The sequence below is a fragment of the Spermophilus citellus genome (genome assembly GCF_964194105.1).
Source record: "Spermophilus citellus genome assembly, chromosome: 5".
NCBI lineage: Eukaryota > Metazoa > Chordata > Mammalia > Rodentia > Sciuridae > Spermophilus > Spermophilus citellus.
In genome coordinates this window covers 136,432,300-136,448,491 of record NC_138186.1, presented here as the reverse complement: position 1 = coordinate 136,448,491, position 16,192 = coordinate 136,432,300, and the positions used below count along the sequence as shown (strand labels likewise).

At 34.6% G+C, this 16,192-nt stretch overlaps 1 protein-coding gene across 1 annotated transcript in view; it reads right to left on the bottom strand.

Annotated features, from left to right (window-relative positions):
- Window positions 1–16,192, bottom strand: part of LAMA2 (laminin subunit alpha 2) — a 576,405-nt gene that overhangs the window by 230,023 nt on the left and 330,190 nt on the right. The window contains exons 17-18 of the mRNA XM_081295188.1: window positions 15,140–15,267; window positions 7,134–7,220 (exon numbers count right to left, since the gene is read on the bottom strand). Coding sequence (XP_081151314.1) covers window positions 7,134–7,220; window positions 15,140–15,267 — 215 coding nt within the window. The remainder of the gene's footprint in view (window positions 1–7,133; window positions 7,221–15,139; window positions 15,268–16,192) is intronic.

Here is a 16,192-nt window from a genome sequence, read left to right as displayed (position 1 = left end):
AAAGCCTTTGTAATAGAACACATTATGTATCTCTACACCAATTGGTTGTTTTTTTGTACAAATATGCAAGGTTCACATTTTGTTGTTGTTGTTGTTCTTGCAGCAAGAGCTTGTTAGGAGGAAACAATTCACGAGAAATTTAGTAGCGAGAGTACAGAATTTCTTAAATAAAAACTGTGACTCATGAGATTTTTATTTTTATTTGGGTGGAGTGTGTCTCTGAATTAATAATGGATTTGTATGTAACTGAATGTAGATTTAGAGGTAGTTTATAAATGAAGAGTCTTTACTAAGGGGAAGTCTAAGTAGGTATTCTTGCCAATTATGGCAATATGACATAAGGTGATGCTCAACCGTGCCCATGACTCAAATTAGCAAAATCCAGGTATTTTGTTTTAATCAACCAAGAACTATTTTTACATATTGTCATTATTTACAAAGCATTACAGAGGAGTTTTTTTTTTAAACTATAATACCAAAATTTCCCTGATCTAAATGCTGTCTTATAATGTCATATTACCTTACGGACACCCAGATACATCCTTACAGGCAATGCCTATTTATCTTCTGCTCTGTCATCTCTTTCAGTTACATTTTCCCACACTTCATATTAAGCCATACTTGACAAAGGAGAAATGAAACAGGGCATCCACAGTCTATGGGCAGGCCAGCTCTGTTACCTGCAGTATCTTATCAAAGTAGTCTTCTGCAGCAAGGGTCAGAATTGAAAATGAACCAAGAAAATAGAGTGTTTTTACCTCCATAGTACGCTATGTTATGCTCATCTACTCAGATGTGAAAGCCATTGTTTAGAGCAAGGCTCTCTGCCATTAGGAATAGAAATGGTTTAAATTCATTATGTCATATTAAGGACATATTAATAACACTGCAATTATGGGACACAGTCGTTAATTTGGTACAGATACATTGATCAATGATTATTCTAAGTTTTCCAGAAAATGTATGGGGACCATAATATTCTTATGGATTTAATATTTTATCAGAATTTTTATGGTGCTGGGGATGTGGCTCAAGCAGTAGTGCGCTCGGGGTTCGATCCTCAGGACCACATACAAACAAAGATGTTGTGTCCACCAAAAACTAAAAAATAAATATTAAAAATTCTCTCTCTCTCTCTCTTTAAAAAAAAGAATTTTAAAAAATGAGATTAATAGTTTTAATTATTTTTACAAAATGGTTAATATGATTATGAGTGTTATATAAACATCTTAAAAGACTACTGCTGCCCACAAATTCATATATTAATTCTCTATTACAAAATATGAAACAATATTTTAGTGCATAAAGTTCCCCCATAATTCCTTCAGGGGTATTCTTACATTAGTTGATATTCAGAGCTTATGATCACATCTGCATATATTCACATCTCATTTTGTTTACTGCTAAGAGAGTGACTTTGCTCCACTTAGAATAAGGAGGTACGGTGATTATTATCATAGTCAACAAAGACCTATTATTTTCAGTTCACTTTCCTCAAAATAACTTACTGCCCTCAGGAGAGATGGCATTATATAACAAGATCTGGGAATTTCTCTTAACACAGATACCAATTAATAAGTACAAAATTCTCCTATAATAAAAGAAACTCAGCCCATGGAAGAAAAAAAAGCAACAAAACTGTGATTGAATAGAATAATGAAAGAAGCATCTGTCTTTTTCATTGCAGGACATGTAAGAAAAATTTGTGAATATACATATTAGAAAATTCATATGCTGCTTTATTGAAAGTGGGACCATTTTCTGCAGTACATTTGTGCTTTATTGCTGGTGTATGTGCATGTCCATTTTTATACATAGAATGGTCTTCAAAGAGACATATAAAATGTTCCATTTGGAGTGAACAAACAATGCTAGGATCAGAAAATACAATGCTACTAATCATATGCTTTTATTACCAATAATATCACTTTATAATCTGTTATATGATTTATCTAATAAAAATTAGTTAAAAATCACAGTCCTTTGACCCTTTTCATTTTCACAGATTATTGCTCTAATAAAATTAATTGTAATTTGAAATCTTAAGCACTCTCACTTTCACAGATAAGGCAGAATGAGGGCATTTTTAAAGAAGGCAGTTTATTGGATTCCTTGTTAAAGATGAGCACCTTGTCATAGAGTCACTGCTCCATTCCACATTTGTTCACTTTTTCAAATCAAATTGAGCTATTTAAAACAGATACCCTTTAAATGCAAATAAGATTCCAGAAAACACAAGCAGTTATATAATAAGAGTTGCTGCTATTGATAATTTAGGAAGAATATTAGAGAGAGGAAAGGTTGGGGGGAGAGGGAGAGAGAATGAATGACAGAAGAGGAGAGGAACAATAACGAGAAAAGAAAGCAACAAGATGGAGGAGATGTTTTAAATCTCATTGTGTTCCATCATTTTCTCCAACAACTTTGGGTTAAAATCTGAGGCCTATGGTCATACTATCTCTTCCTCAAAAAAAAAAAAAAGCCACTGAGTATTTTTACATGATGCATATAAATAACATTCAGTCTTTAGTCCACAGAAAACAAATATTCCTTAAACAATCTGACAACAGAACAACCAGAGTTATGTAAGTACTATCAGCAAAGCATAGAAAAGGTACAACCTACTCGGATTAGGATTTAACAAAGGCCTGTTCAGAATGACAGAGCAGAATTTTAAGAGATGACCAGGGTTAGCCTCAGGTAGAGCAGTGGGAGGACTACAGTGTTCTAGGGAGGTGGGACAGCATTGACAAAGGTACAGAAAAAAGTGGCTGGAGTATAAAGGTGTGTGGCTATACTGCAAGACTGTGTTCTTACTACTTTGCACCTGCCAGTCAGCTAAAGACTGAGGGAATTTGCCTGCATATTCAAGGCCTTTCTGCAAATTACAAAAAGTGTAGAGAGAGTAGGTCCACACTTCTGTAGCTGAGCACAGCAAGAAGCTCTTCTTTCACTCAAGCCCTCATACTGGCTTCAAGCTCCCATTTGCCACTTCCGGACATTCTTTGGGCAGTGTGCAAACTGCTCAATCGCGCATGAGCAGCCTCTTTGAAACATCAGCTGAAGCCACAGTTTTGTTTATGGCACTATTAAGAAAGAATAAGCTTCTCTCTTCTGTTGTTTCTATTTAATGTCATCTTTGGCAGCGAGGACCCAACACTTAAGGAGATTCAGACACAAGTAGAAAAATGTTATCAGCATCATGATCAGAGGGAAACTGGACTTGATCCAGACATTTCTGAAGTAGAGAAGACCTAACTGGGATTTTGGAGTTATAGCTAAATAACAAAATGGAACTTGATATCTAATATGAATCACGTGGATAAAATTACAGGTGAATTTTTAAAACATTAGGCAACCCGAGTCAAATGTCTTCTGCATTCTCAGAGGTAACTGCGAAAGCAGTCTTGATTTTTGGCCTCTGGCCTCACCTAGGGAGGATCTTCTAAGAAATTACACTGGGGAGGAGGCAGGGGTTATCCCAATAAGGGTTAAATATCCCATTAAGTACCAGGTTGTCCCATAGAATCTGCCAAGTGAACTTGCCACAGTCTTGGAACTGTCTTTCTCCACGATGCATTCTAAATTGCTAGGACTACAGACTTATTCTGAAAGTACCCTAACGTCTGGTAGGTCAGGTGTCATCTGTGATTAACTCACCTTTTGTTTTATGTTTTTAAAAATTTCTCTTGATGCTCTAAGGCTAATTTCTAGATGTTGTCTCTGATTTTCTGGAGTTTTAGTCTCCCATTGTCCAGATGAAAGAAGCCTTGAATCTCAGCAAAGTTTCATAATGAATACCTTCTCCCTTAACTCCCTCTCTTCTTTCTCTTGTTAAACTAGTTCCCAGCAAAATAGTAACTCCTCAAGGTGCTTTGGCCCCAAGCAAATGTTTCATGCTTCCAAGCTGTGACTAGTGTCCTACATGTGAAACAATCATCAGTCAACATTTTGCTAAACCTACCTTTGCCATCCTCTTGTTCATGGTTTCTTTTCTTTCCCTCGATTCAAGAAGCAAGAGCATGGTGCGCCATGCATCTAAATGAAAGGATTTGATAGGGAAGAAAGCAGAAACGCAGAGAACTCCTAGACCTTGGACTCAAAAAGTTGGAATTTCTATGAACGTGGAACCTATACAACTTTCCCCCAAATAAGATGGAGCTGAAAAGGTGGATGAAGAAGTGATGATAGTGGCAATGATGGTGTATCCCAGTGTGGAATGAAAGAAGCTGAATGATTTCTGTCTCCCCAAGAATGGGATAAAGTGAAGAGAGTTGAATGACCTGAGAGGAAAGGTGATTCAGAGGACAGAAAAGGCAAAGGTTGGCAGAGATACATGGGGATAATTAGGACAGGATGGCCCCACAGCATGTCCGTTTGCCCAACACAGACATACCCACACTCACTCACCTACTCACCACTCATGCACACCAGCCCCTTGGTACTTTGTCAACTAATTAGAACTTTGATTCAAGCTTGGTTGAGATCATGTGAGATCACATGTCTAAGTTCTCACAGTTCTCACATATATAGATGAGGTCTCAAAATAGAAACTGTATTGAAATAAACAATATCAACTGATAATTCTCATCCACCAGAGCTGTAGTCTGAGACACATTCATGCTATATAATAAAAGCAGAAAATTTTGGAAAGACTGAGCTAAACTAACTAAGTGATCAGATTTCTCTACTTCCCACCACAGGACATAGCACAAATTTTAACATGCTAATGGATACTTCCCAAACTTTTGTGATCACAGCATTCTTTAGTCTAGGAACAACTACAGTTTGGGAAACCCTGTTTTATTTCAAATGCTGATTTTTTATGTAGCCGATATGCATACAGTAATCATACACATCACTTACAGAATGGCTTTGATTACACAATTTTAATGCAACCAGTGACTCCTCTTTACTCTGACCTTTCTTTTCCCTCCTTTGCACTTCAACATACACAATTGCAAAATTATTCCTCTCATAATTTTGACCTATCAAATGGGCTTTTGGCTCACATACATATACTGAAATGGTATACCCTAAATATTTCTGGAAAATGCTAATTCAAATTCTGCCTAGGAAAAGCAAATATCTCATCATCTGTATAAAAATAGTTGAAGATTATTTTTAGTTAAAAAACTTTAGTTGGAGCTGAGCTATATAACATTTGCTACACTGCATATGCATCTTGTAATCTTCCATTGAATCAGATTAATATAGATTTTAGGCAGAAAATTATGCTCTCTGTCAGTTACTTCTTTCCTGGGCGAATTTCATTATTCAGTTAGGTTTCTCTCCAGAATGCATGTGACCATTCTCATATGCATTAAAGAAAGATATGAGCTGCTTGAGGGCAAGGATGGCATAATGCATCTGTTTACCTCTGACATCCAGCCCTGTGCTTAGTAAATGGCAGCTACTAAGCAGATATATGTAAAATTAAAGGTAGCATTTAAATTGTAGATGATTCGGAAACTATGATCTAACATGTATAGAAAACATAGTGTACGAAGCAAAGCAATATAAATACATCAGAGATTATGCTCACCTAGGTAAGCGAATTTAATGGCCTTGTATGAAAGAGCAGCTGTTGCTTTCTAGTTGCTAAAAAAGGTTGCCTGTAGTGAGCTGTGGGGGAGGCGGTGGGTGGTTAGGCTTTTGATGTAGATCTGTCTTGGCAATGATTGCTCTCCTATTATAATAAGTAATGTACACAAAGCTTCTTTTAAAGAAAAACACAATTAAAGACCTCTAGTTTCTCGATTACAAATATATCCTCCTTATTTCAGTTCTCTTCTTCCATTACTAATTTACAGATGCTGCCATTCTTACAAATAGTACTTATTGCTCATGGAAACTGTCACTGGTACTTTGTCCACAGATTGCTAGTTGCTAGCTAAATTCTCTCTGGGTGATTGGCTCCTGCTTCAATAATTTTATGCACCCTGGTTGGAATAGGACTGATGGCTGCCAAGAAGGCAGGAGAGGACAGGCCAAAATGGCCCTCTTTGGGGTTAGTTTTGGTGACAAAGATTGAAAGTAGGTCACATCCATTATGACCCTTTTCCCCCAATCCCTATGGCCTACTAATGAAGTAGGCTGTTTGGATCTGTTTTCATTGCTAAGACCAGAGAGAATTTGTTCTATTTGGCAATAATATCAAGGGGGAAGTTTGTATCAGTTTTATACCGCAACTGGAATAAAGAAAAGTCTCTTCAAATCATTTTGGGAAGTCTGAATGTTTTCTCTGATAAGTGGATGCTAATTCATAATGGGGCTAGTGTGGGGTGGGGAAGAATGAAAGAACATTGGATTGTGCAGAGGGGAGTGAGGGGCAGGGATGGGGATGAGAGGGACAGTAGAATGAGACAGACATTATTACCCTATATACCTGCATGATTACATTATTGGTGTGACTTTGCACCATGTACAGCCAGAAGAAGGAGAAGTTGTGTTCCATTGGTATATGATGTGTCAAAATGCATTCTATTGCTATGTATAATTAATTAGAACAAATTAAAAAAAATAAATAAATCCAAAAAATAATTTTGGGAGAAAATATGATTATACAGATTATATATAGTAATACCCATCGTTCCATTGAAAAGCAATCCAACAAAGTCAACAGAAATTAAAATACTGGTATAGGACTAATTAGAAAGAATGTAAAAAACATGATGATAAATTACATTTTGTTTCTATTTTCAAATATGTTTAAAGTAAATTATGGACCACTTACTGAACTATGGACTATGAATTTAAGCCACATTTTAAGGACAAAAAACTAATTATGAAAAACAAAGGGTGCTGATGGTAGACAGTAAGATAAATCTTAAAGTGCATGACATTCCGCTTGAGCAACACTTTCTAGAAAGATTGCAGGTCGATGCTTAACCTTTAAGATTAAAACATTAATCAGATACTTTCTACATGAATAGATATTGGTAGAGCAATTTCTAGAGAATAAATAAAGTATAAATAAATAATGCATTTGGTTGACAAGTGTGATAGGAAACTTTATTCCACCTCATCAAGTGTGGCAGCTTTTCTGGGGTAGAGCGAAGGATGATGATGCCTATGGCTTTGTAATTCCCAAGGTAGAAGTCATTCTGCAAGATGGGATGGTATGTGCTTACCTTTCACAGCGTGGTCCTGTGTACCCAACAGAACATGCATCACAGATCAGGCCAAGACTCTGGTCTAAATGGCAGGTCGGGCTAAAGCTATGTGATGTTGTTTTGGGGAACAACAGAGACAAAAAAGAAGCAATATACAAAATCATTAGTAGCCTATTTTTATTTCTCTTTCTCTACTACTGCTGTGAAAAAAAGGCCAAAAGCTGGTCATTCCTGTCTCACAGATAGAACTCAGGATCTGGACAATTGAGGATGAAATGACATTGCTCTATGTGCAGACATGACTATAGCCCAGTGGAGAAGCAGTATCCCTGTGACCTGTTATTAACTAACTTTTGACTGCTCTGGATCTGTGATTGCCAATAATAAGAGTTTCTGAACAGCTGCTTTGAGGGATTCCCTGGGCCTAGAAACACATTTCCTCACATCCTTTCTCTCCAGCCAAGTCCCGTGGAATCTGAAGCAGCACTGAGAAATCTTAGGGATTTTTGGAAAACTCAGCATGCAGCAGAGGTGGCAGTAGGGGTTCCTACCTTCAGGGCTGCTGCCTGGGGTGTATGTGCTAACTGCTGTAATGTATACTCACAGGCATACAGTCACACTGATGGCATCCTCAAGAATGCTTCCAGAAGCAATTAAGTGTGTGTACTATACTTCAATTTACAATAAGACAAAACAAACTACAGCAACCTTGCCATTTTATACCTTTGGGCATGTTTCAAAATTTCTCTCTCTCTGAACATACTTACAATTTTGGTCTGAAATAACAGAGTTGGACACCATGTCAAGAACCAGCACAGCAATCTCATGTGAGCATTAGCCTTCAAAGAAACATGTTCAGCTTGGCTTACATTTTTTTTTCTTGGAAAGAGACATCTCACCTGCATTCACGCTTACCCCAAAATGGACACTATCCTGTAGATATCTGCTGCTCTCAGAAGAGCCCTCTCATTAATTCTGCTGCTCTACCATTTAAAAAAATACTATTGAACTGGTACACAGAAACTGTACATAGTAATGGATAGCATGTAATTTTTGTTGTTGTTGTTGTTGTTGTTATGCTGTGTAATGTTTAAATCAGATGAATCATGTCAATCTCCTCAAACATCGTTTTTTCACAGTGAAGACTTTCAAAGTCCTTTCTCCTAGGTTTTCAGAATGTGCATTACACTGTTGTTATCTATAGTCCAGAACCAGAATTGGTTGCTCCTGTCTAGCTGTAACTCATACCTGCCCCACTACTCGCCCAGCCTCTGGTAACCACCATTCTATCCTCAACTTTTCTGTGATCAAGTTCTTCAGATTCATACTGTCCCACTATTTTAAAGGGAAATGCCCTCAATTAATCTTTCTTCCATTATGTTTTCTCTAAATAGGTTTATTTTCTATTGTATATGACATGACAATTCAGTACAGTCTTGCTTGATTACTTGATGGCTAAGTGAACTAAAGTGAGAACAAGAAACACTGCAAGTCCTGATCTCATTTGGCTCCTGACACTTGCATAGCTTTCTTAAATTTGATGGAGAGAAGATCATGGGTACTGTTTTTAAGTAATATGACTCTGACTTAATTCATTATGTTCCTGTAAAGATAAAATAATTCTTTTTTTTTTTTTTTTTTGGAAGTACCAAGCTACTGGCATCAATTTAGACATTTCACTTTGTGGAAAGACCAAATGAATCTACTGGGTCAAGGGGGGAAAGCCTGAAAAGGGGAACATGAGTTTATATATAAATATTATTCAAACAAAATATCTCATATTAAGGGGTTCTGGTGGCTACCATGGGCAACCAGTCTGTTCTGTGAGAAGGGAATCTCCTTTTAAACTGGGGCCTGCATCTTGCCACACATTACCCCCAAAGGGATCACCCACATGATCTTAGCGGGAATGCATTTATACTGAAGAGGTACATGTCACTTGTTTATACCAAGGAGAAGCACATATGAAAGAAGAATGAAACAGGATTTTCCCCATCTTTAACACAGTGATTTGTTTTTATTTGTAGGTATGAAAAAAATGAACTGGAATTTTAAAAATTTCTGTAGTGCATATATTCTTTGAAAACTGGAATTCTTTAATTATCTTATCATGTATGGAGAAAGGGACTCTTAAAGCCCTGAGTTTGCCAATCCCGTGGGACTACAGTGATTGAAAGAAAAACTGTACCAATTATTTTTTTAAAAATCCTAGATCAGTTTACCGTGAGACATGTCAAAGGTGGTTGACAAGGCTTCTGACACTTTAAAACTATTTATAAAATAGATTTCAAATTCTTAAAATACTCACGTCAGTTAAAGCCAACAGAAGTAAAGTAAAATGTACTCACTGACAAAAATCAATATTTTCTCAGTAAAAAAATAAGCAATAACAATATATTAGATTTGACTTGCTCTTATAGTTCAGAGTCCTTTTACAAATAACTTTATCACATTTTCACAGAATCCTATGAGCTGTTTGGGGCAGGCATAATTTTTCTCTCCCAAGGTCATACTCTAATTTCTAGAAGAACTGAGCATGGGATCCAGGACTTCAGAATTTTAATTTTATATTCTCTTCTCCATGTAACAAACTGTCATTCAAACCTGCTGGTGAGAATTAAGTCATTTTAAGGTTTTAGTAATATAAATACTTTACATGATGCATGCAAATAAAATCCCTTCTTAAAATATACTCATGCTTTGAAATTCTTTAACAACATAAACTGAGGAGTCACTCCCTTACTGCTGTAATTTCAGTTACAGGAATGACAGAAGATGGCATTCAACAACAACATTAAAATTAGAATGAGAAATACACATGCACAACCAAAAATGCCTCCAGAATTTGGATTGGCAAATATAGTGATGTGACACTGATTTTGGCCAAAACATGAAGATAATTGTTCCATGACACAAAGAGGGAACTGTGGGATCATCATTGACTTAAATCGATTCCAAGATTATGTCACTTAACACTAGTTGGCTAGCTGCACACCAGCAGAGAGAATGTCCTGCTTCCTGGATTTACCAGCCCATGGCACCGAAGACACAGAAGAGCCAAGAGCTGCAGGCACAGCTTCAACAAATGGGGAGGAAGGGCAGCTACTCTTGGAATAAATTGTAAGGATATGCACATGGATCTTTTAATAACAAACATAGATTTGCATGTGTTTCATAATTATCCATTTATAAAGATGTATATATGTGCATACATGCATATGTGTTTATATATGAGTACGTGTATATGTTTATGTTTGTGAATGCAAACATAAAGATACCATTAGCCTTATTCCAAAAGAATTTAAATTACCTCTTGTCTTGGAATGTACTTCTCAATTATAAGTACTAAATTTAACAACAATAATTCAATATGTCCTTTTGAAAAAGCCCAAAAGTCAGCTCTAGAAGTATTCCATTCTTTTACTAATGTTATTGAAGCATTCCTGAGGAACACAAATTAGCAGATTCCACAGTAGATGGAATTTGTTGAGGGGCTACTTTCTGTCCAGGCTTGTATCAAGAATATCTCTAATTTTATAGCACAATTTATGAAAATCAGTATTGGCTTAAATAATTTTATCTATTAAAATGCATGCTAAGTATTCAATAGCAAATGTTCATATTTAATCTATGTGATACTGAAAATTAATGAATATTAAACATTTGAAATTTCACTTTTATTTGCTTCTCTGGAGGTAAATTTCACTGGCTAGTTACATCTATAGTTAGAATATAAACATCACCAAGGTGAAAAGGCCAAACACACAGTGGACACTGTAAATAGTTGATGAAGTTGATGTATATGTATGATTTAAATATTATATGCTTGTCTGTATTCATACATCATAATAATTATACCAATCTATCTCTATCTTCCAACACATTTGATTTATTTAGCAATATTATCCAAGAAGTTTGGAGCCAAAATGCTTGTGATCTATAAGATTTATGACCAGGGATTAAATAGATAAATCACCAAGTTAAAACTATCACTAAGCCTCACACTTTGGAGGAAGGTTGCAGCAACCTTTAGTGCTCACTCTCTCTTTTTCTATGTAACTGTAAAAATTCAAATCTCATCTTCTGGATTATATACAACTCTTCAATTTATACTTCAGAGTTCCTAACTTAGATTATAACTGTAATTTACAAAGATCTTTTAAAAAAATAGTTCCCTATTTCTTTAAGTGTCCTTGTTTTTTAGTAATTTTTCAAGAAAATATTTTAGGTTATTATTTAAAATGGATTTCTTCCATCACAATTGTGTAGCTAAACTATGATAATTTTCTAGAATGTTTTAAATTTAAAAGACTGTATATCTCTAACTACAAAAGTTCTAGAATTTATAAACTAAGTGTGTCGTTGCTTTTTCTACTTTTAATAAAACAATTTAAATCTGGAATTCAAATAAGTTACTACTCTAGTCTCAATGATATTACTAAAATAAATCTTTAAAAAATAATTTAATGGTTATTTACTACAAATAAAATCATCTTAAAATTGAATGATCTCTAAATATTTGATGTTACCAATGTTGTTATTTATGTTAATATATTATTGTTGTTCTTCTTCTTATTATTACATGATTTTTTAAAAAAATAACATCAACAAAGTAAGCCAACTTGCAAAACACATGTTTTAGGAAATATCATTCAACTTTCTGGTACCCAAATCCCTTTTTTACAGGTGGATGGTACTTTAATTTTGGTTGAGCTATTTTTTGTTCAGGACAACACACAGCAAGTATAAAGGCAAGGACTGGCCAAGAATGCCTACACTTGCCCAAGCAAAATTCCTTCCCTAATGACTTCTCTTTATTTATAGCAATGTTGGCCAGATTTGAGGGGAAATTCATAAGGTCTCTATGTATTACATTAGGATTCACATGGTTCAATGAATGAACAGCTCTGCCGGGTTGATAGCTATGTTAATAACAATAATGTTTTGGTTGATAAGAAGATACATTGCAAGGGCATCTCGAGGTGCAATCTGTCTGCCTTCCTCAATGAAGGTCAGTGCTCAACAGTGAGGTTTATGAGCATGTGATGGGCTGGAGAATGCCATTTAGCCCTGGTAAATGAGGAGGTCATGCACTATGTAATCTAATTCTTCATGTGTACAACACATAGCCAATTTGTGTCACATTATATACAAGGTAGGGAGCAGTAGCCATTAGTCATGAAGGACTTTATTTGTATTTCCTTATATTCCCTATTTTCCAGTATTTTTTCTTCCTCTTCTCTGATACCTTTGGTGGGCAAAGGTTCTTAAGTTCTATGTCTTTCCAAGCTCATTCCCTATGTTCTGGAAATGTTCTGATCCCTAATATAGGTTAAATCAACTTCTCATTTTTTCAGGATCTTACTAGGAAACTTAACTTACCTAGTGGATTGATTAATTGTTTCAGGTTTTATGTTAACCTGCATTATTTTTACTTATTTTTTAAAAAGTCCTCAACATAGACTGCAGAGGACTGGAACATATAAAAGATATTAAAGTTAAAACTGTTTTCTGATACTGATGCTTTATGACTCTTGCAAGTTACTTAACAATCAATCCACAGTTCACCATTTCCACTCACTGTTTTATGTACTTCACATATTTTAATGGTGTGATTCTTACTACCCTGTGAGAGTGTTCAGTTATCACAACTAATGTTGAATAAAGTAAGGTAGTTTAAGAAAGTTGCCCAAAGTTGTACCAGTGGAAAGTATGGATCCACCATTTAAACTAAGGGAGTTTTGACTTCAAAGTTGATATTATAACACCCTTTCTACTCATAAACTTGACTTATTAGTCTATCTACCAAATTGGATAATTTCTGAAGGTGAAATAACCTAATACAGTTCATGATCCTATGCCTAGAATATAGTAGGCTGTTTTCATTCAATGTTAGTTCTTTTTCAAACAATGAGTAAGGTGGAACATTGGAAGAGAAGCATAGTTGGAGAGGAGGATAAGGATTCCATGTGAGCTGAATACAAGAAAGCACAGTTCTCAGGAGGACTTTAATCTTGAAAACAGAATTATTTTCATTTTTTAGCCTGTTGTATTCATTAGATCTAATAATAATATAGTATCTTAATTAGGAACATCTTGGGTAAGACCTAAGAGTATGACCTCCTTGATCAAAACTTCACATTTAAAAATCATAGCTGACAGATTTCACTTAAAAATTATTTGAAATTTCTGCCCTAAAAGTTTTATCACTGCTTGTAGAAACAGATGGAAAGTGCATCACATGATAAGAACTTCACTAAGTACTAAGATTACTCTTAAAAGTTCTCAAAAGAAAATTCCTTTCATTTAAAATTATAGTTAGGGCTGGCGGTGTAGCTCAGTGGCAGATTACAAGATCTTGGATCTAAATTTAGCACCAAAAATAATAAAATAAGTAAAATTATAGTTATTTGCAATTATTTACCCGTAAGAACTATTTGCCTTCTTGATTCCTAATATAGGAATGTTCAGAGGTAAGGTTTTTAGGAAATAGTTAGACCATGAGGGCTCTACCCTCATCAATGGGTTAAGCCATTGAAGGATTCATAATTTGAATGAACTATTGGGAAATGATGGAAACTATAGGAAGTAGGACCTCATTGAAGTAAATCTATTCTTGGGAGAATGCTTTTGGAAATTATATCTTGTCACTGGCCCCTTCCTCTCTCTCCTTCTCTTTTCCTTTTTGTCTGCCTCCCAATGAGAAGCTTTCCTAAGCCACGCCCTTCCACCATATTTCTTCCTCACCTAGGTCTAAAAACAATTCAACCATCTGACCATGCACTAAAAACTCTGACACTGTGAGCAAAAATAAATTTTTTCTTCTTTATTTATCTCAGATATTTTGTCACAGTGATGAAAATTTGACTAACACAGCCACATTTTGTAGTAATATCAATTTTTGAATCTGTTATAGAGCATTCTCATGAAAAGTAAGGGAAAGAGCAAAGAAAACTGTATTAATTTATTTAACCCTTCCTTCCTTCCTTTCTTCTTTCCTTCCTTCCTTTTCTAAAATATTTTCTAATAGATTATTGTTCTAGGTGAATAACTGAAAAAAATGGATATAAATTATATGAAGTTTGTATTAAAACTTTTAAGATCTATATTGTTTATAATAGATAATGTAGCAATTAATACCCATAGTTTATTATTCATAAATTTATGATAAAATGTGTACTGTTAAACCAATTTTAATAAGATGGAGATATATGTATAAATAAACATATTTATCTGTAAATATTGTGTATAAGATAAACTATGTGATAATTCAGGGATAGTATGGGTAATTGAAGATCAGCTGGTTTGATAGCAATGGCATGGAGTTTCAGAGCTTTAAAACTTTAAGTAATCAACTTCAGCTTTTGTTTGTCTTTAAATTTTTATTTATATGCAGTGCTGAGAATTGAATGCAGTGCTTCAAGGACTTTCTACCAATTGTTATTTTTAGAGCCATCTTTTTTCAAAAATAAGAATAAAAATAATAATTTATTTCTTATTTTATCTTATTAATTAAAATATATTCCTAATCTCAGGTTGTGTTCATAAAACTCATCAAAACTAGCTTAAAGTTTCAACTAATCAAATCCCTTCATTTTAGCTTTTGAGAAGTTTGTGACTTGCCCAAACATACTTTCACATACACACACAAAAGCTACACTAGGATTTAAATGAGCAGCATTTAATGTCACTGATCTTATGGTGTGTAGGCATATATGTCTACACATGCACATGTATGTGTTTATTTAAATTATGTTCTTTGGAACTAGGATAGAAATGCTATTTGAGTTCTATCTCTTAATTACTAAATCATCAAATCTAGGGCAAAATACTAAAAACCTTTAGAAATAAATGGTCATAATTTTAAATATTTTACATTAAAAACTCACATCGCCTTCCTGAAAAATTCATGCATGTATTTATTATTTATGTGCATGCAACAAGAGAAAGTTTACATTTGATATCAAAGATACACTTATAGAACTGGAAACCAAACTCCTTGGTAAGGAAAGTTTGTTACTCACTTATTGGATGGAATATTGAGCGGACAAGCACAGGGCTTGCAATCTTCAGCAGTTCCTTGAGTAGGATCACCATAGAAACCAGGAAGACATATATTGCAATAGGGGCCACCTGTATGATCCATACAGTTCTGAGGAAGAAGAGCATATCAGAGTTTATATTTTGGTCTCAAACAGCACCATGTTGCTGAAAATAGGTCTATAAAATCATTAGTCTGTTCCCCACCAGGAAGATAAATTTTTCCACATTAAACGGTCACTTTTTTAGCAGGGAAATAACATTGGAAGTTAATATCTAGTTCATCAACTACATACTAGGCTCAACACATACATAATTTAAAAGATAACTGAAATCCTTTATAAATTATTTTCATTATGCAAATTTTATTTCCTCTTTATTTTTTTCTTAAGAAAATGTATTTGATAGTGTGTGTATGTGTATGTAGTCAGATAGCCCTAATGACATAAGTTTAATGGAAATTGTAGCTGATTCTAAGTAAAAATCAATTGTAGCTTAAAACTGCTGATTTAATGAGAACTGTGGCTAATCATACAAATCCCCCAAGACTGTGCCCTCTTAGCTCAGGCATTAATTTTGAACTTAGCAGACTCTGATGTTTGCACAATGCTTTCTTATATTATATCTGTGAGGAGCTTGTTTGATTCATAATTGAACATTGAGAAAATGGGAAAAAAATCTTAAATATATGATGAAATCACAGAGCACATAAAATTTTTCCTCAGATACTTTCAAAACCTAGTAGAAACTATATCTTTCTACCAATTATTATTTTTAGAGCAATCTCTTTTTCAAAAATCAAAATCAAAATAAATAATTTATTTCTTGATTTTATCATATTAATTAAAATATATTCCTAATCTCAGGCTGTGTTCATAAAACTCATCAAGACTGGTATAAACGTCCAGCTAATCAAGCAGTAGAACTGTCTCCAATAGCACAATTTGATAAATATTTATTGTATCATGTAGATATAGGTCTTGTTTCCAATGATACAATGATGTTATATAATTCCTTCTAAAATCATATAGCATGGA